The 22003-nt window shown below is 37.7% G+C and overlaps 3 protein-coding genes across 4 annotated transcripts in view; 2 read left to right on the top strand and 1 right to left on the bottom strand.

Moving 5' to 3' along the window:
* The window catches only part of Meiob (meiosis specific with OB-fold), a 38336-nt gene extending 25420 nt beyond the window's left edge, over window positions 1–12916 (top strand). Inside the window, exons 12-14 of the mRNA XM_023560873.2 lie at window positions 3724–3907; window positions 5319–5405; window positions 12543–12916. Of these exons, the coding sequence (XP_023416641.1) occupies window positions 3724–3907; window positions 5319–5405; window positions 12543–12653 (382 nt within the window). The 3' untranslated portion in view covers window positions 12654–12916. The remainder of the gene's footprint in view (window positions 1–3723; window positions 3908–5318; window positions 5406–12542) is intronic.
* Window positions 1–22003, top strand: part of Igfals (insulin like growth factor binding protein acid labile subunit) — a 94868-nt gene that overhangs the window by 42306 nt on the left and 30559 nt on the right. The gene's annotated exons all lie outside the window — the stretch shown is intronic.
* On the bottom strand, window positions 20343–21983 carry Fahd1 (fumarylacetoacetate hydrolase domain containing 1). Its single transcript, XM_023561002.2, has one exon. The coding sequence runs from the start codon at window positions 21686–21688 to the stop codon at window positions 21023–21025; it is 666 nt and encodes a 221-aa protein (XP_023416770.1). The 5' UTR covers window positions 21689–21983; the 3' UTR covers window positions 20343–21022.

Here is a 22003-nt window from a genome sequence, read left to right as displayed (position 1 = left end):
TCAAAGCAATAATTCCAGCACCCTAGAAGACTGATGCAAGAGTATCAAAGTTCAATTCCAGCCTGGGAAAGTTAATGATAACTTGTCTCCCCCCACCACACACACAAAATTAAAGGATTGGAGTTGTAGTTCAGTGTGAAGGCTATGATGTAATCCCCAGTACCACAAAAATTTTTTTTAATTACATGATGCATATGATTTACAACCCCTCCTGGTTCAAAGTCTACTTGTATGTAAAGTAAACCCCAGTAGATTTAATGATCTTAGTCAATTGATGCCTAAATGTTACTATTAAAGCTTCTCTATGGATTTTTGTACTTGGAATTTTTATGGAAATAATTCTAGATTCACATGAAGCTATACACAGTAACACAGAGAGGGCTCTGGTGGCATTTGTCCCATATTACTCCAATGATAACATTTTTTACCTCACCACACTCAAGACATTGAATTAATTAAACCACTGATCTTACAGTTGTGTAGCTAGAGTTTGTGCTGCTCTGGGTGGTCCTTCAATTTGCTATCTCCCAGCATTTCCAAACATGTTAACTTATTTATTTATTTATTTATTTAATTTTTTAGCTGGGGATGGTACCAGGAATCAAACTCAGGACCTCACGCCAGGCAAGCACTGTGCCACTGAGCTAAATCTCTACCCTTAATAGTCAACTTAAATAGAAAATTAAATTGACATATAAACAAAAATACAGGTAATTTTTAAGAATAATTTATTCATTAAATAAAATACAATAATCTATAAAGTTGAAAATTAAATTACCTACAAAAGAAAACTTAAGAAAATTTGCATAGATTTATTCATTATATAGAAAAACTGCAATTAATCTGGAATGTTACTTTTCTTGACTTTTTCTTTAAAAAATCATCTTTACTCACTTCATTTTTAATGAATATTACTGCAAATTTGAAAAACTAAATTATACATAAAAACTATATATATAGAATTAAACACAGACAGTAACAAGATAAAATACTTCCTTTTCTGTATTACTTGTTTTAACATTTCACATATAATTATTTATAAGCATCAACCAGATAAGAATGTAGCATAGATGTACTAACAAGCCATGTTCTGATTATCAGTTTAATTATGCTGTGAAATTTCTGCAACATATTATGACTAGAAAAAATATGTATAGGGGCTGGGGATTTAGCTCAGCGGCATAAGCACCTGCCTTGCAAGCAGGCAGTTGTGAGTTCGATCCCTGGTACCGATTAAAAGGAAAAAGACAAAAAAGAAAAGAAAAATATGTGTAGGAACCTGTAACAGTGTACAAGTAAGTGCTATGTAGTCTAGGCAGTTTCACTGGTCAAGCAGTGACTGAATGATAATTATGTTTATTATCTACAATAATATGGATAGTAAATTGTGATAATAGTTCTGATGTAAGTAAAGAAAATACTAATAACCACATTAGTAACAATATTTTAAAAATTTTGTTTTTTGAGACAAGGTCTCAGGCTGGTCCTGAACTCACTATGTAGCTGAGGCCGGCTTTGAACTCTCTGAGATCAGCCTGTCTCAGCTTCTCGAATGCTGGAATTACACTCATATGCATCCACCTCCAACTTTAAAAAGACTTATTTACAAAATATTGTAAACACTGCAAAGAGTGCATTCCATAAAAAAATGAGATAACAGTTTAAGAGCATAATAAATTTCAGATGTAACATTCAAATTTGATGTATTCTGGCTGTTTGAAAATGGAGTAAATTGTTACAATGTAATTTTCCTTTTGACCAATAATGCCACCCAAAAAATGTGTCACCAGGGGAGGACTATCCTCTCTGCTCTCATTCCCCTAGCTCTGCTGCTGTCATCTTATTCAAATTAGCCTAGATTTTCATACAATGTGTATTCTATAATTTTATCAACAGTTAAAACTGTAAGACACAATGAAGATACTGTCTTCTGGATTTTTAAGACACGTTATAATATGACGTTAAAGCTGAAAAAACAAAACCCTAATGTGTAAGGCATGTATTTAGTTTTTTTTTTTTTTGAGTCCCTGGGTGGGCTCAAAATGTATTTAGTTTTTGAAAACTGGTTTTCAGGGATTAGGGTTCTAGCTCAGTGATAGAGCCCTTATCCTGCTGGAGGTGCTTGGTTCTATTCCCAGTACTGATAGATAGTCTTCAAATTATTTCCCTCACATTTTCTACATCTTAAATATTAATATCTTAGGAAAAGCATTTGAAATTTCTTATGAAAGAATACTGAAAAAAGTCTACATCTAGACAAAAAACTATTATCTTCTGAGCTGTCCCTCTATTTGAGAAATGTAGTGCCTCCTCATTCAAAATTGCTGGGCCACAGATTTAGCTCAATGGTATAGTGTCTATCTGGCAAGAGCAAGGTCCTAAGTTTGATTCCTGGTACAAAAAAATGCACACTTATATCGAATTTTCTTATTCAAAGTTGCTAAAGGAAGCCTGCTGCATGAAGATAGACTAGCATGAAATTCTCACAGTTGAGTGTGGTAGTGCATACCTGTAATCCCAGCACTTGGGAGCTGAGGCAGGAGGATCAGAACAAGTTCTAGGCAATCCTGGGCTACCTAGTTAGCTGATGGTCAGCCCTAACTATATAGTGAGACCCTGTTTCAAAAAAAGTCACTAAAGTGAGAATAATATATCACTAGCAATACTAACTGAGCTGAAAAGAGGGAGGAAAATGCAAACTCAATACTCCAGGCTATTTGCGAAGCCTAAGAGAGACCTCTCTGTATGAGACCGAGAAAGTATCTCTTACAGGCTAACAGGCTTCATAAATAATGTTTTTTGGTGGGCTTTTGAAACAGTGAGTAGGAGAAATAGCAGGTTAGTGTGTCCTTATAACCTGCTGAACATGTACCCTGTGACCTAAGTAAAATGAAACCCAAGTTTCTCTGAGATGGCAGGTGACCTCATTCAACCTGGTAGTGTCCCTGTCTAGGCTGTGTCACTAACAGCATTAAGATGACCCTGACCAGCCCCGTGGGCTTTGTTGTACATATATAGAAACCCAAGCACAGGCTGTGGGGTGAGGATGATCCCCAACCAGACAGGAGGGACACACCTGTAGCAGCAAGAAGAAAACAGGTGTGGCCCCCAGTTTGCATACTGAAGCCCAAGTCTGCAGCTGTTCCAGTAAGGGCAAGGTGATAGGCTAGGGCAGGAAAGGAAAGGAAGGCTTTTCCTGGGAAGTGAGATGTGGACTCCTGGAGCTGGGCAGGAACCCAACAGGGAAAGAAATGAGGGAGGACACTGTCCAGAGCCAGATGAATCACAAGTGGGGGAAATAAGACTGTATACAAAGTGTGTTTTTTTCCCTAGTATTTCTTATTGAGGCTGTTTCCTTTTTTAAATTAACAAATTTTATTGGCACATGTTTGCAGTGCATAATTATGGAGTGTTGATGCATGTATATAACATTTTTTTTTACTTTCCCCTTCCTCCTTTCAGTTATTCCTATGTCTGTACATCATTGAGCACTCAGTGGGTCATCCCATTGCTGACTTCGACTTTTTAGAGATCTGCTAGAGATGAAATTTATCACTCACGGGGCTGGGGATTTAGCTCAGTGGCATAAGCACCTGCCTTGCAAGCAGGCGGTCATGAGTTCGATCACTGGTACCGATAAAAATGAAAAAGACAAAAAAAAAAAAAAAAGAAATTTATCACTCAGGATGGTAACACTTTATCATCATCTTTGTTTCTTCTCAGCTCCAGCTGTGGTTATATTATAAATGAAGTGTCTAACACTTGTACAACTTGCAACAAAGATTCTTCAGGATTTAAATCTGTTTTTCTCAGCTTCCATATGTTGGTCGATATTACTGATCACACAGGAACCCTCCCTTCCTGTAGTCTCTCAGGAAATGTTGCTGAAGAGACTTTGGGCTGCACGGTAAATAGCATAAAATGAAGAAATGTTTAGAAGTATTTCCAAGATGAAGTCTCTTCTTCAAAACTATAGATTATTCTGGTGATTTTTTAATTTTGTTTTGTTTTGAGATGGGGCTTGGCTGTGCTGCCAGGGCTCGTCTCAAATTCCTGAGTTCAAATTCCTGAGTTCCTGTTTTGGAAATGATGTTTTGGAAAAAATGATATCTTCCTGTTTTGGCTTCCCACGTACTAGAATTATATGCCTGATTTTTGGTGAACATTTGCTAAAAATTAATTCATTAATAAAGAGATCTGAGGAAAAACCATTTTGGTTTACAGCACACTTTGCTTTAATGAACACATAATTTAGACCAGGTGCGATGGCACAGATCTGTATTCCCAGCACTCTTTCTCAGGAGGTTGAGGAGGAGGATCGTTGGGAGTTTGAGGCTAGCTTGGGCTACAAAGTGAGTTTAAGGCCAGTCTGAACTACACAGCGAGACCCTGTCTCAAAAAGACAAAACAAAACAAATCAAACACCCCCGCTAATATTGACTATTATGAGTAATGGCTAAGGCCTTTAGTAAATTGGAGAAATATATATGCCTTTTACACAATCAAATAAATAATGGATAAAACAACATGCTGTGCTGTTCTGGGAGGGCTTGGCACTAGTCCACTCAGCTATATACCTATTTTCTCTCTGCTGTGCAACCTTAGATGTTTGGAAGCTGAGTTAGCAAATTCATGTAATAGGCAGATGGGCTTTTTGTTTCTTTGATTTGAATTTTTTCTCTCTAGTACTAGGGATTGAACTGACCTCAGGGCCTTTGCACTGAACTATATCACCAGCCCATTTTATTTTTTGAGCTTGTTCTTACTAAGTTGTGAAATTGTCCAGACTGGGCTTGCACTTATGATACTCCTGCCTCAGCTTCTCAGAATGTTGTGCCACCACATTCAACTAATAGGCAGGTGTTTTGTATTGTTTTTTTGTTTTTACTGTTAAACCCAGATCATAAAATTTCCATTAAACTTTTGCCCCAAGGCTGGGCATGGTAGTGCATGCCTAGAATCACAGCACTGGGGAGGCTGAGAGTTTGAGGCCAGACTGGGCTACCAAGTGAGTTCAAGGCAGCCTGAACTGCATAAAGAAACTGTCTCAAAAAAAAAAAAAAAAGAAAAGAAAAAAGATAAACTTTTGTTCCAAATTATGTTTCCACTTTGCTATAGGAATTTTCTTTGCTGAACCCCTGACTGCCTTTAGAGATTCTGTTTATAGCTTTTCTTGCCTTATCTCCTGTATCAAAAAATTGAACTACAATTATTATAAATAAAATTCAGTTGCTAGTGAGCAACTCTGTTTTACAATGTTGTAAAAATGAGTTATCTATGTATATTTCAAAGTATGTATGTTATTTGTTTTTAATCAGGTAGATGGATTTCTTACAATGACGGATGAAGAAAAAACAGCACTGAAATGGAGATTTCTTTTGGAAAGAAGCAAAATTTATTTAAAAGTTAGTGTATCTTACAGTACTCCATTATTCTATATATTCAACCTGTATATATACAACTAAGAGATATTCAACTAAGAAAGATCTGCAAGACAATGTAATGAATTAGGGACTTTTTTGTAATATTAAGGATTGAACTTAGAGTCTTTTTTCTGAGCTGTATCCCCAGTTCTTTGTATTCTGAGACAAATTGTCCATGATGAGCTCAAACTTGAAATTCTTTCGCCTCAGTTTCCCAGAGTGCTAGGATTACAGCTGTGTGCCATCATGTTTGACTGCATTAGAGACTTCTTTTCTGGTACTCAGGATTGAACTCAGGGCCTTGCACACCCTAAGCAAGCACTCCACCACTGAGCTATACCCCCAACATAGTATATATAATTTTTAGTATATATTATGTTTAATTATGCCCAATTTTCGAATGTGCAGGGGGACTCTAGAAACAATGAAAATGATAGTTTTTTAATCAGATAGTATAAAAAGACTTACAAATTACACCAAAAAAACCAGGCAAACAAGATGCCCTTTAATGTTAACTCTCAAACCAGGCAACAGACCTTAGTGTGAAAATGGGATGATCTCCAGTGTTACATGCCATGCTCTTTGCATGGTGAGGTGGTATGAAATGGCACAGTTGGCTGCTTAGCTTCTGGGGTGGCACATGCTTGCTGTAAAGTCCAGTTCCACCATTTCTTAGCCTGAGTGATCCTGAGAGGTTAGTGAACTTCTCTAAGTTTGTAACATTTTTATTTTTTATTTTGAGGAGAATAAAACCAAATGAAATAAATCAGAATAGAGTCAGTCAAAACAAAACAGTGAATGCAGTACAGGGCTTCAAAACGTGAAAACAGGAAATCAACAATGGCTACCATAATGCCTCTTGCTATCTTCAAAGCAGCTACCTATACCATTAGATATAATAAAATCAAAACAAAACAATGAAAGTGATACAAGGCTTCAAAACAATATAATAGGAAATCAATGAAAGATACCATAATATATCTTATCTTCAAAACAGCTGCCCATACCATCAGATATAATAAAATCAAACAAAACAAAACAGAATAAAACCAAAGTAAAGCAATGAAAATGATACAGGACTTTGAAACAAGAGTTTAGAAAATTAACAATGGCCATCACTTTTCCTTTTTAGACATTTTCTTCCCTTTCTAAGTCTATAACATTTTATGATCCCACCATTCTGAAGGGCCGGAGCTGGCTTCTAAGGCACTGGCAGTAATTCAGTGTTGGAGGGTCATAGAATCATAGTGTAAAAGGTGTGGAAAGTGGAGAAGGGCGTGAGACAAATTTCTTGTGCTGCAAATGAGGAAAGTGAGGTCAAGAAATGTTACTGCTTATCACAAATGAGAGGACTACAGTTGGTGTTCTTTCGTTGCATGGTTCTCAGTGTGTTCCCTTATACTACTAAAAGTTGTGCTCTAGCTTATGCAAATTTTATTTCCTGATTCTTACTGTACTAAAACTTAATATTGAGAAAATTTTAAAATATACTCATGAAGCTGAATATGGTGGCACATACCTGTAATCCCAGCACTCAGGCTAAGTCAGGAGGATTGCTGTGAGTTTGAGGTCAGCCTGGGCTACACAGTGAGTTCAAGCCCAGCCTGAACTACATAGAAAGACCCTGTCTCAAAAAAAGAATATATATTCATGAGCACACATGTCAATAGAGCACTGATATCATCTCTTGTCATGTGGCCTCTGGAAAACAACTGTGTGTGGTGAGGGAATGGGAACAGAAGAATAAAACATTTTGGTATTATTTTAAAATACTTTTGATCCTACACAGACTATAAAGCAGACAAGTGTGCTGTACCTACTTTATCTTCATAAAAGAATTTTACCATTTTCCAGTGGTTCCTTTCCTTGTAGACTCAAGCTTTTCTAAGTCAGTTGCAGACATGGCCAGTGGCACAAATAACATTTCTAGGACCTACGTTTGAGGCCTACAGACCACAGAAGGAAAAGCTACAGTTACACATTAAGTCTATTCTATATTTGCATGGACCCACAAAATACTTTCTGTTTTTCAATCAAGACATGCAGATGAGCCAGCTGGCATGCGGGCTCTGAGACAAGGAAAACCAAGCCCCTTCTTCCCCTTCCCCCCACTCATAAACAAATGGCTGATTCAGAGAAACACAGGCTGAGATGACAGCTACTGAAGTAAAAAAAAAAAAAAAACTTAATACTTGTAGTGTTTAGTATTTGATTAACTTTTCAGGCCTAATGTCGGTAATCTGAGCATCTCTTTAGAGGATAACAATATGCAATATAGCAACTATGGGGAATCTCCTTCTGAAGGTGGTAGCCATTGTTAATTCCTTATGATCTTGTTTTAAAGTCTTATATTGTTTTCATTGTTTTGTTTTGTTTGATTTTATTATATCTGATGGCATGTACAGCTGTTTCAAAGATAACAAGATATATTATGGTAGTCATTGTTGCTTTCCAATTATCTTGTTTTGAAATCCTGTATCAATTTCATTGTTCTGTTTTGATTCATTTTATTTTGTTCTGTTTTGTTTGATTTTATTATATCTGTGATGGTATGGGTAGCTATTTTTGAAGATAACAAGAGGCATTGTGATAGTCATTATTGATTTCCTGTTAATGTTCCTATTATTGTTTTAAAGTCCTATATCTTTTTTTTGGTACCGCAGATTCAACTCATGACTGCACTTTCTAGGCAGGCACTTATGCTAGCTACTGAGCTAAACCCTCAGCCCTTTGAAATCCTATATCATTTTCATCGTTCTGTTTTAATTGTTTTATTTTGTTCTGTTTTATTTGATTTCATTGTGTCTTATCGTATGGGCAGCTATTCTAAAGATAACAAGATAGCCATTGTTGATTTCCTGTTATTTTGTCTTGAAGTTCTGAATCACTTTCACTGTTTTGTTTTGATTGGCTTTATTCTGTTTTATTTTGTTTGGTTTTATTCTCTTTAAAATAAGATAAAAAACATTCTTGGGTTCTTGCTAATAAATTTGATCACTTTAGATTTCTTTTTTTTTTTTTTTTGTCTTTTTATTGGTACCGGGGATCGAACTCACGACTGCCTGCTTCCAAGGCAGGCGCTTATGCCGCTGAGCTAAATCCCCAGCCCCAATTTGATCACTTTAAATGGAAACTTACTTATAGTTTTCTAAATTTGACTCATAAAACAATTTGCCCTCAAGTAAAGGGACATTGTATCTTTCCAAAAATGTTTAAAAGATTAGATTTAGGTAGATATACAAATATAGATACAGATATAGATCAATAGATTCTGGAAATTGAGACCAGGGCCTTTTCCATGTTAAACAAGTGCAGTACTCCTGTACTATATCCCCATCCCCTAAAAAAAGCATTTAAATTGTATTTAACAGCCATGTGTGATGGTGCCTGTAATCTCAACACACAGGAGGCTGAGGCAGGAGGATTGCCAAGAGTTCAAGGTCAGCGTGGGCTACAAAGTGAGTTCAAGGCCTGGCTGAACTACATAGCAAGACCCTGCCTCAAACAAGCAAACAGACCAAAAAAATTGTATTTAACAGATATTAAGCACATAATTACATTATATCACAAAATGTTATAAAATCATGAAAATCAAACACAGTTTCAATGGTTCTAGTCAGTACAAAATATGTGATTTTTTTTAAATAAATCACTCCTTTTTTTAAGTTAGTTGTCTCAGGCATGTCATTGTAGTAATACAAAGCTAACTAATAAACAGCCCAAGGGCAGTTTCATAAAAGTATGCTAATTCCTTTGTTCACAGGGTGAGATTTGGCCCCCCAAATACATGAGTTACTTATGAGATTCAAAATATTTAAAAAAAAAAAAAAAGTAAGAAATTGAGCCAGAGAGAGATAGGACGTTATAAGTTTGAGGCCCATTTGGGTTACATAATGAGTTCAAGGCTAACCTAGACTACATTGTTGTAAAAAACACAAATTATTTCCATTGGAGGAATTTCAAAGAAAGTAATATTTTAATTTTTTTTCGAATTCCATTTTATTTCAAAGAGAAAAAAAGAAAAAATACATAAAAATTTCAGAACACATCAATCGGGCAACAATGGTACATACATTGCACATTGTCACTCCCAAATCTCAAGACATCTGCATTCAATTGTCCGAACAATACCAGTGCAAATCTTTCTCTTTCTGAACTGAGAGAAATCAATAGTATAACTAGCTTAACTATAGATATAGATATAGATATAGATATATATACACACATTCATACACGTTTCAGGTTCTGACACTAATGAGACAATATTATGTTTATACTTGTGTGTCTTATTTAATAAGTATAATCTCAAGTTGCATCCATTCGCCTATAAAAATCTCCAGTTTATCCTCCTTTATGGATGAGTAATAGTATTCTATTGTATAAAAATACATCATTTTTATCCATCGCTGTCAATGGGCATTTAGATTGTTTCCAAGATCTGGCTGTTACAAACTGTGATACTATGTAAACTTAGGTACACATATATCACTGTGGCTTGATGTTTTTAATTCTTTTTCATTCATTTTGGGAAGATACTCAAAAAGGGAATATCTGGGTCAAATGGGACCTCTAAGTCCTAGTTTTTTGAGGAATCTCCACACTGATTTCCACAGTGGCTGCACCAGTCTGCATTCCTACCAACAGTGGAGAAAGGCTCCTTTTTCCCCACAACCTTTCTGCATTTGGTATTGCTTGATTTCTTGATAGTAGCCATTCTTTCTGGGGTGAGATGGAATCTCAGTGTTTTAATTTGCATGTCTTGAATGACTAGTAATGTTGAACATTTTTCACTATTTATTTGCTGTTCATATTTCTTCATCTGAGAAGTTTGTATTTATCTCAGATACCCATTTTTGGATTATGTCTTTAAATCTTAAAGGACTGATTTTTTAAAAAATTTCTTTATATGTTCTCAATAGTAATCCTGTGTGAGGTACAGCTGGCAAACATTTTCTCCTATGTTGTATTGCTTCACTCTGCTGGTGATTTCTCTTGCTGTACAGAAGCTTTTCAGTACGGTGAGGTCTCACTTGTTGATTCTTTGTGATAGTTTCTATGCAATCAGGATTTTGTTCATAAAGTCTCTGCTTACACCAATGTCTTCAAAAGTTTTACTCACTCTATATTCCAACAGATTTAATGTATCTGTTTTAATATTAAGATCTTTGATTCATGGCACAAGTGCCTGCCTGGCAAGTACGAGGTCATGAGTTCAATCCCTGGTACAAAAAAAAAAATCTTTGATACATTCTGATTTTAGCTTAGTACATAGTGAAAGATACCAGATCCAGTTACAGATACAGTTTCAATCTTTGGCTTGTGTAGAGCCAGCTTTTCCAGCACCATTTATTAAAAAGACTACCTTTCTTCCAGTGAATGTGTTTGGCACCTTTGTCAAAGAGAAGGTGGTTTAGTGTGTCTATAGTTGTTTCTGTATCTTCTAATCTGTTCCACTGATTTTCAGTCTGCTTTTTGGCCAGTACCATACTGTTTTTATCACATTAGCTTTATAGTATAATTTCAAGTCAGGGATTATGATGCCCCACTATCTTGTCTTTGTTTCCCATGATTGCCTTTGCTATTCTAGATCTCTTCTGGTTCCAGATGTATTTTAGGATTGTTTTCTCTAATTCTGTGAGATATACTATTAGAATTTTGATTGAGATTGCATTGAATCTGTATAACAGTTTTGGAAATATGGCCATTTTCTTTATATTGGTTCTTTCTACACAAGAACATGGGATATCTCTCCATTTTCTAATATCTTCAACCACCTTTTTCAGAGTACTGTACTTTTCCATGTAGAAGTCTTTTATATGTTGTGTTAGATCGACTCCTAGGTATTTCATTTTTCTAGGATACTATTGTAAAAGATATTGTTTCCCTGATTACTTTTTCAATAAGTTTGTTATTCATGAACTCAAAGGCTGTCAGTTTTTGATTGTTGACTTTGTAACCAGCTATGTTACTGAATATTTTAATTTTAAAACATATAGCATTATTATTTGAAATCCTTTTGTCTAATATTGCCATGAAAGAATAATTTTCAAAAAGGTAAAGCCATGGTTCCTATTGCGAAAGTAATGAACATGCATTAAAGATTTAACCCATTAGTTAATGAAGGAACCAGTAAAATTTAAAAAAAAATTTCAAAGTAAAATCAAAAGAACATGCCAGGCAAGGTGGCATATACCTGTAATCCCAGTACTCAGGAGTGAGGCAGGAGGATTTCTGCAAGTTCAAGGCCATCCTAACCTACATAGCAAGACCCTGTCTCAAAAAAAAAAAAAAAAAAAAAAAAAAAAAAAAAAAAAACACAGAGGCAGGCAGGCAGAAATACTGAAATAGGTTTATAGATGCAGACTGTTTTCCACAGGCAGAATCACTCATTTTCCCCCACACAAGGCTTACTTGGATCCCCACAGGCAGGGCCATACTGTCACTACCAGCTCCCAGGGTCTCTAGTTATGAAATAGCTCAGCCAATGCAGTGACAGGCACTGACCCCACAGGCAGTTCTGGGGGTGCTCTTCCCCCAGAAGAGCTCTTTGGTGGAGCTCTTCCAAAAAGGTGCCCAGTAGTGTCTGTAGCCCATTTACAATCTTTCAAGTTTTTCTTGATATCAGCACATTATTCTTTCTTAGTCTTTGAAATTAAAGTGATTGATAAGTCTTTCTGTTCTTCCATTCTATATTTTAAAAGATATTGATCAAAGTACTTAGTGGATAAGACATTATTATTAATAAGGTGCTTATTTCCCTGTGGCCTAACAAGCTATCAGGGCAACAGATTAATACCTGTCACAGTTGACACTTTGATACACATTAAGCCATTTTTTCTGTGTGTGTGATCTGTAATTCTAATCTTCAGACCTGAGGGAAATGTCATGAAAAATGACCTGGAGTTTTAAAAAATTACAGCAGAAACCAGACCTGTAATTTTTCTGCCAAACTCTTACCTGGACTGGTACTCTTCCTAATATCTGGCAACTCTAATTGACATTCATGTTAACTCTGTAAACAAAACTTCCATTGCAATTTTTTATTGAACGTCATTAGTATTTAATTTTACGCGTAAGACTACTTAAAACTAACCCTCTGACTTTCTTTTTTCTCTTTAGTTTGTTTTATCACCCAGAACAAGGGGTGGACTGAGAATTAGCATACTGTCCTGTAGGCTTGCAGATCCTACTGAGGCAAGTAGAAGCTTGTCTGGACAAGGACATGCTTAAAACCGAGTATCATTCTAAACTCTGGAAACTGTGGGATTTTAACTCCTTTCAAATGGAATGCTACTTTGAGAATTATACATTAAATTGTACTTTGTTTATAATGTGGTAAAATGTTCTATAAATTATAACTATGTTTCCTCCTGGAGTTGATTTGGGGCCTCTCTGAACACTTGTATGAGCTCATTACTTGGAAGGGCATTTCTGCTGGTTTTGCTGTTTCCTTCCAACCTGAAAATTCTTGTATGGATTAATAAAAAAGTTTAATCTCCACAAATGTGAATGATTTCTTAAGCTGCCTTTCTTTGTCTTGGTTCTGTGGAAAAAGATGTCTGAGGATATCTTTCCTGGAGTGTGGCAGTGCCATGTTACCTTAGAAGACATAGTGAGGATCTCCCAGAGCTGGTGGGAATAGCAGCAGTCATGGGCAAGATTGGGCAACTGCTTTGAACTTCACCAAGCTTTTTAAATCCTTTACCTTTGTGATGACACATGGGAGCCACAGATGCCTGTAAAAGCTCACTCACTCAGAGTTGCCATTTATGAGGCTGAATCAGCTGGGAGGAGACCAGCTTCAAAGGCTATGTGGACAATGCCCAAGTCCCAGGAAATTTGAAGGGTACCCATTCAGGATATTAGGGCAACAGCCAGCTTTCTCCTCAGTCTTTATTACAGCAGCCTAGAGCACACTGCTCAGCTTTGCCCACCAGCTGTTAAGTTCCATCTACCTAGGTTGGGCTATCATTTTCTGAGGTGACACATCATCTAGTACAAGACTGAAAAAAGGAAAAAAAGTGAGTATATGAAAGTCTTACAAAGCTGGCATTGAGAGATAAACTTGTCTGTAATATTTTTTCTGGCTTTTACTGTACAGTCATGGAGGAAGTATGTGGATTGATCCCTACCATATTCAAATGAAGGTAAGAAGTCAGGGACCGGGGCTGGGGATTTAGCTCAGCGGCATAAGCGCCTGCCTTGCAAGCAGGCAGTCGTGAGTTCGATCCCTGGTACCAATAAAAAGGAAACAGACAAAAAAAAAAAAAAAAAAAAAGAAGTGAGGGACCTAACTGTGCAAAATGTGGTCTGATAAAGAGCTTTGTCCTGTTTCCTTTGGGGAGGAGACATGGGAGAGGGGACAGGTAAAAAAGGACAAAGAGTGGTGATAAAAGGATCAGGCAGAGGAGAAGTGAAAGTTTGGGGTGAGATTTATACCCACTGTTGGTTGAGCAAGAGCAGATATGGCACCACCACCCTGGACAGGAACCCATTTACGGAGCTCAGGAAATGAGGAAGGGTACTACTTCCCAGATGGTATCAGGGGCTGCTGAGCCAGGCCTTGATGCCCTAAAATCCAGAAGTAGGCCTGAAAGCACCAGTGTGGGCTCCCTGGCCTCCAGGCCTCAAGCTGTTTTCTGTTGCTTCCACTGCAAAATAAAGGTGCTCTCATGGTATATGCACAGGCTAAGACTCAGTGGGATCAGCAGAGGGCTCTAAATATCATCTCACTGCCATAGTGACCTTATCTCAGTCTATTGGCAATGAACTATGAAACTTCTTTGTCCCTGTCACTCAAAAGACAGCCTGATTGCTTATTTCATCTGATGATATACCAATCTGCAGAGCTAGGTGTCAAACCATACTGAATCAAAGGTACTTCATAAAGCTTAACTTATACATTTTTGGAAATGAAGATTATAAAGTAGTCATTTGAATTTTAGTTGTAAATTGGCCAGAGTGGAAGTACTCAAGAAGTAATAAGCATCTCCACATCAACACAATGTATACACCTCTGTCCAATCACCATTTCCCTTCTACTCTCCAGGAATGTCTTTCCTCATATCACCCTCTTTTTTTAAAAAATTTTATTTAAAAGGAAAAAGAGAAAAAACAAAACAAAACGGTGCAAGGGTACAAGTAATACAGAACTACAAAAATAAAAAACAGTAAGAAATCACCAGTTAATAGATTACACATTATCATCTTAGAGATAGTTGCTCAAGTCACAGTATCAAAGCATACAAAGTGAACATTCAAACAGAGAGACTGCAAACAGTTGTGTTCAATGATCCAACCAAAAACATTAATATGGTCAGCTACTTAACACCCCTAAACACACTTGCAGTTGTATCCTTTAGAGCACTTTTTTTCCCTCTCTTTTTTACAACAAAATTTACACATTTTGGGTTTTATCACTCCTTAGTTCTTATTACTTTTTTTTTGAAGAGAATAAAGTCAAATATGGCAATATCACCCTCTTTTTAACTATAATTCATATTATTTTTATAAAAAATTGAGTGACTATGATTTTTCCTAATCTGTTATCTTTCATGTCCATAAGATGTTCCTTTCCAAATTCCACTTTGGTAAATTTATTGAATCAATATTCTGTACATGGCAGAAACACAGTACAGTATCTACATTTTTCTATTATCTTGAGGAATCCTATGGGGTTTTTTTTGCTTTTAAATATTTTTATTATAAAGTTTTACATTATAGAAAAATGAGGGGCTAGGGATTTAGCTCAGTGGTGTAAGTGCCTCCCTGGCAAGTGCAAGGTCATCAGTTTGATCCCTGGCACCACAAAAAACAAAAACAAAAACAAAAAACTGCTGGCTAAGAATATAGTATCAGTTTCTTTATAAAAGGTTCTGGACCCAAGCTTGGGCATAGTGGCACATGCACAGTATTCAAGGAAACTGAGGCAGAACAATCCCAGGCAAGCCTGGGTAATTTAAAGACTCTGCCTCAAAATTAAAAAAAAAGAAAAGAAAAATGAGAAAATCATAGCAAAAAAAGAAAATCCATAGTATCTCACCCCACATTTTAAAACTGATAGGTTGATAGGTAATACATTTATTATAAAATATACATAACACAAAACTACTATTCTAATTATTGTAAAGTATCTAATTCTATAACATTACTCACATCTACCACTACTGTTTTCAAACTTTTGCTTCATTGCATACTGAAACTCTGTACCCATTACACAATAATTCCCTATTTTCCCTTCCTCTCAGCCTCAGGTAGTGTCTAATATACTTTTCTGTCTCTATAAACTGAATTATTTCAGGTATCTAAGGACAATATTTGCCCTTTTGTAACTGGCTTCTTTCAGTAACATAATGTTTTTGAGATTCATCCATCTTGTAGGTGTCAGTGCTTTAAATGGATGGATCACATTTTATTTACTCATTTCCAGATAACATCGAGGGTTTTTTCCAGGCTTTCTGGCTAATATGAGTAATGGTACTGTGATCTGGGGTGCAGTGGCATGCACCTGTAGTCACAGCTACTTGGGCGACTAAGGCAGAAGGGTTGCTTGAGCCCAGGAATTTGCCCAGCATGAGTAGCATGGCTAGACAAGAATTTGGGACTGGGGACACAGCTCTGCACTACAGTGATTGCTTGGCAAGCATGAGGTCCTGAGTTTGATCCTCGGTTCAAATACTTTGAAACATAATTCACAAATTAGAAACATAACTTACAAATAGGTAACATTATAATATTTTACACATAGCGTTTTTCAATATCATTAAAATTTTACATATTTAGTGACTACACATCATTTCATTATATGAATATAAAATAGTGAATATAATGTAATACCCTTGGGCATTTAATAAGTGTACTTGTTTTTGTTTTTTTAAGACAGGGTCTTATTATGTAGTTGAAGCTGTCCTTGACCTCATTATGTAGACCTGCCTGGTCTCAAACTCATGGTGATCCTCCTACTTCAGCCTCTGAAGTACTGGGATTATAGGTGTGTACTACCATGCTGTTGCTGCCGCTGCCGCCGCTGCTGCTGCTGCTGCTTCCTCGTCGTCCTCTTCTTTCTCTTCCTCTTCCTCCTCTTCCTCTTCTTCCTCTTTATCTTCCTCTTCTTCTTTTTCTTCTTTGGCTAATTATAAAAAGCTAAATTTTGTCTTTGGGATAAGTTTTGAGATGTTAAATTGCTACAATCGTATTAATAGCTAAGAGTGGTGAGTATTTTTATGTGGCATTATGATAAGCACTTTTGTTACAAGTATTTTTTTCTCACTTCACAGATGGGATATGAAGGCCCAGCTAAAGTTAGAACTAGAGGTTTCTGAGTTGCCAGGTTCATCTGCTATTCCCAGGCTCTCCTTCAGCCCTGATTGTCTCCATTTGGGATTCATAGCAAAATCAAATTCTCATGGCAATTGTTAAAATCCAGGTTATTTTCTCTAACGAGCTTAGTTAGCCTAATACACTTAGTCCATAATCAAAAAACATTGGGCTTTTAAAAAATTAATTTTATTGATACTCTCTTGATATACATAATGATTACATTCATCATAGGGAATTTGTACCTATATATATCTTGATTCTTTTTTCCCCAATCTCCTCTCCTCCCTTTAATCCTCCTTCTCTTCCTTATTTACAAAAGCTTTATTCCCAGCTTTTTCCTTCTATAAATATCAGTTATTATAAATGTTGAAGCTTAGCCCTTTTGTTGGCCATGTTTGGTAATTTTTTTGTCAGAATTCTGTAGTTTGAATTTTTTCTAGTGTATCATAATTACTTTTCTTAGCCAGGTGTGGTGTCCCACACCTGTAATTCCAGCACTCTTCCAAGTGCTGAAGCAGGAGAGTCACTGTGAGTTTCAGGCAGTCTTGGCTACATAGTGAGTTTAAGGCCAGCCTGAACTGCATAGTGAGACCCTGTCTCAAAAGAAACAAAACAGAAACAGACTAATGTCAATCTCATTACTAAAGAGATGCAAATTAAAATGACCCTAGCCTTGGTATCCAGCTTATGGCTAGGCTGGGGAGGCATTATTTTTTTTTAATTCACTAAATATTTATTGACTTGTAATGTGCTGGAAGCCCATCCCTATGGTTTCTAGGATAGAAAAACTCATGGTGATCCTCCTACCTCCAGCCTCTACCAACTAGTTTATATGTAATAAGTGATGTACCTTATTACACTGGAGGAGCATTATTAAACATACTTACATACAAATTTGGTAATGGTAATGTATATTCTTTTTTGTTCAGAAATTTGGCAAAATGTATCAAAAATTTAAAGAACAAAGCAGTTGATCAATCTCACTCCACTGACTTCCTAAGGAAAGGAACAAATGCCTAATCCTGTTACATTGGCTGATTATTGCCTCCTTATTACTAAGAATGAAGCATTTGGAAACTGCACACCCTGTGGGAGATGCTGGGTTCCACTCAGGCACCCCTGAGGTTCACATGGATTCCCCCAGCTTCTGCAAGGGTGTAAGTGTTGCTTGTGTAGATGATGGGAAGTACAGTGTGGGGATACTGTTCTAGTGCTCTCTGGGGGATCCCCAGAAGGCCAAACACCATTCTCACATTGACTCCTCTTCTTTCTTAGCTCCTTGCCATTTTTGTCTTCTTCACTACCCTTATTCTGCGAGCGCTCCTTCAACAAAAGTTGCTATCTTAGGCTCTGCTTCTGGGGCACATATCTAAGATACAGCCATTAAAAAATATATGTGCACCCATATTAATTGACCTGAAGAGATGTTCATAATACACTGAGTAGACAAATAATGTTTGTTGTATGTATGTATGTATGTATGTATGTATTGTGGTACTGTGGAGTAAACTCAAGGCCTTTGCACCAGGCTACAGCCCCAGCTTTTTGTTTGTTTTTTTGAGACAGTCTTGTTATGTAGTTCATGCTGGCCTTGAACTCACTGTGGAGCCCAGGCTGGCCTCTAACTCATAGCAATCCTTCCACCTCAGCCTCCCAAGTGCTAGGATTATAGTTATATGCCACCATAACCCCACCCTCACCTTGATCTTTTATTTTGAGACAAGGTCTCACTAAGTTGCCTAGGCTGGGTCTGACCTTATGATCTTTCTCAGACTCAAAGAGTTCTGGAATTAGGGACACATGCCACTATGTGGCTGGTCAGTTTTTTGGTGGTGGTGGTGGTGGGGGTCATTTTAAGATAAATGCCCAACACATACACACACACACACACACACAAAACTCACAAGCAACTAATATATTATGAAGTTATTAAGTGTGATCAGCAAATGGCAATTGTTGAATCTAGTGAAAAGTATTTGGGCTTCATTGTATTAATCTCTCAACTTTTCTATAAGTTTCAATTTATTCAAAGTAAACTGGAGAAAAAATACATCTTCTGGGAACTAGGATTACTTTAACAACCTTGGGAATTGTGCCAGTTGGCTTGAGTTTTGTATTCAAGGACTTTGTGTGCTATACTTCCAATGCTGGTATCAAATGTTTCTGACAAAGCTTGCTCTACCACCTGGTGAATCTTGACACTGTACATTCTGGGGGCTGACATATGCCTTCTCCTGGGACTACCTATGAGCACTGCTCTTACCTTGTACCTTCAGCTTGCTTAATTAAATTTAATCAGTTTGGACAGATCTCATTTGAACTTTGTACCTGGTTAGCTAGATTAACAGTATACTTTCAGTGTGATCCAACTTTTCCACTTACGGGAAACTAGCCAAAAGAATAAATATGCTGATTCTACTGGAAATAACTAGACAATTCCAATGTCCAAAGCTGGACTGAACTCAGGATCTTACATAATCAATGAAAAACAACACTGCAGGAATGTGTTGACAGGTATGAAAAAGTCACAATATTCAGTGTAAAAAGCAAGTTAGAAAATTGTATGATATGAGCAAATTCTATCTAAAAAATTACATCCACAGACTTGGAATAATATATAAATGCTTAACTTTGACTAAGTAAGTGGAATTTTAGGTTTTTGTCCTTTATGCTTATTTGTATTTCCTGACTCATCTGTAATAAATGTCTTGCCAAGAAAAAAATCATTAAAAGGCTAAGTGTGGTGGAGCATGCCTGTAATCCCAAAACTCAGGAGGTTGAGGCAGGATACCTACAAGTTTGAGGCCAGGCTGAGCTACACAGTGAGATATTGTCTTTTAAAAATTCATTAAAAGATAAAACACACAAACCTACTTATAAGACTTCCTTACATAAGTTAAAACTTAAACATGGGATTATTCAACACCTAAACAGTCAAATCATCTTACATATCTATTTACAAGATACAACTTGCATGAGAGCTGGGGATTTAGCTCAGTGGCATAAGCACCTGCCTGCAAGCAGGGAGTCGTGAGTTTGATCCCCGGTACTGATTAAAAAAAACTTAAGACAGCCAGTCTACATCTTAGCTCTGTCTCAGTGACTGACCCTGGCCAGGCTTCCTAGACTGACTGTCTTCAGCTATGTAATATGGGAGATACTATCTTATAGTTTTGTTGAGGGTCACATAATATATGGAAATACAAAAAACTATGCTAGGCACAATGCCTAGCAGCAGAGTGATCAATAGGTTATTATTAAGGCTGATGTCCTAGGCTTTCTGCAAAGGATTAGATGTTTTCTGTATACACTGACTACACGTAGATCCAGCCTAAGCCTACAGGACTCCACTGGGCCCTATGATAGCCATGCTGGGCATACTGCACCCCTCTGAAGAAGGGTGCAAACAAGAGCAAAAGCAGCACTTCCAGCCCATTCAACTTGCTAGAACCTCCCTCTCCAGTAGGGAGGTGGAGGTGAAGGAGGTGGTGAATTCCTATTGAAGAGCACAAAGCTCAGGAACCCAAAGGTCAAAGACCAAGGTCTGACAATCCACATGAAGTTAAGTATCAACCCTAGGGAAAAGAAAGTACTGCATACTTTTAAGACACACAAAAGAAAATTATTTATTTGGAAAAAAATATATTCCAAATCCTTTCCCAAATTCAATATATAGGGCAGGATAATCTAAATAATCAGGAGAGGTCTTCAAACAATTGTTCATTTAACAAATAAAACTCACTGATTATATAGAGTAGTGTTTTCCATTATTTCCCTGGTTAAAAATCACCTGGGATCCTCTGTAAACAGTTTTCAATGGGTCCAAGGTGAGCCAGTAATTTGGAATTTTTTATTTTTATAAAGACTTCTTGATGACTATCAATTCCAAGGAAGTTTGGAAAACAATGAACGGAACATAACACTTAGTTGCCTTTGCAGATTTGTCTTGAACAGATTCCAGAGTGATACATTGAAGTCTTACTCAGTTCAGTTTTAGAAAAAAAAAAAATTAAGACTTATGAAGGCCTGGTTTTACATATACTCTTCCTAGGATGCATCACAAATGCTTTGTTTTAGTTGTTCCTGCTTCTGTCCCAGCTTTTCCAGATTGTGTTTTTCTAGAAGGGTCTATTTTCTGTGATTTCGGCTAAGGAGTCAATCAATCATTTTGTACAAAGGGTTTCTACTAAAAGATTGTCATATTTAACAATGTTTGCGTGCTTCTAAGTCTTGGACTCTTCTCTCTTGACACCTGAGAAGTTAGGGCACCTTATAAAGACTCAATATTCCCACTTTTTCACCTTAAACTTCATAGTGACCACCCCATCTATGCCAGCCTCCAACTCATCATTTTCTTTAACTGGTCCAACTCCCTTTGGCGACCCCGTCAAGATAAGGTCTCCTTCTTCCAAGGTTATTATCTTAGAAACATAGCTGATGATGTAGGGGATGGTAAAGATCATAGAGGATGTTTCACCCTCCTGCCTGAGTTCACTATTGACCTTGAGCCACAGTCTCAAGGCGTGAGGGTCAGGGATTTTCTCTTTGGGCACAAAAGCACTGACCGGGCAGGAGGAGGTGAAGCTTTTGGCCAGGGTCCAGGGCAGCCCTTTCTTCTTGCATTCGTCCTGCACGTCCCTGGCGGTCATGTCCAGACAGAGGGCATACCCGGCAACGTAGTCCATGGCGGCGGCCTCGGGGACAGCGCGGGCGCGCCTGCCCATAAGCACGCCGAGCTCCAGCTCATGGTGCAGAACGCGGCAGTAGGAGGGAATCAGCACAGGCGAGCCCTCAGGTGCATACGCGGTGGATGGCTTCAGGAAGAGAACCGGCTCGCGGAGTACCGTGCTGCCCATCTCACGGACGTGGTCTGCATAGTTCCTCCCCACGCAGATGATGTTCTTACCCCATTCCCAGAAGAGGGTCCACGGCCTAGGGCCTGCCATGGAGCAATCCTAGATCACGTGCTCTGCTCGCGAACTCGTGCGCCTACGGGAAGCCGTAGGGGACGTGCCACCTCGGACTGCTGTCTCGTCAGCTTATTGCTCGCTTTACCTTGCGAGATTCCCAGGTATTCGCTGGCTGCCTCAGAACGCCACTACTGGCCCGGAGAGATACTGAGGTTCGAGAGCACCTCTCCCTCAACTCTGCCCAACTGTCCCACGCTTGGGCCGCGGCCTGCTATCCCCCGACATAGAAAGGAATTAGTCGGATCCGAACAAGGTGACTGGCTGGGGCTGGCTCTGGGCGGGGCGAGAGGG

This window comes from Cavia porcellus, unplaced genomic scaffold (genome assembly GCF_034190915.1).
Source record: "Cavia porcellus strain 051 isolate PalLab524CR breed Dunkin Hartley unplaced genomic scaffold, mCavPor4.1 scaffold_16, whole genome shotgun sequence".
In the NCBI taxonomy this organism is placed as follows: Eukaryota; Metazoa; Chordata; class Mammalia; order Rodentia; family Caviidae; genus Cavia; species Cavia porcellus.
Note: the sequence above shows the minus strand (reverse complement) of the source record. Positions and strands in the feature narration are given on the sequence as shown.

Excerpts from the sequence above, each read along its gene's own strand:
- Fahd1 (XM_023561002.2), bottom strand. The coding sequence starts at position 21,688 with ATGGCAGGCCCTAGGCCGTGGACCCTCTTCTGGGAATGGGGTAAGAAC.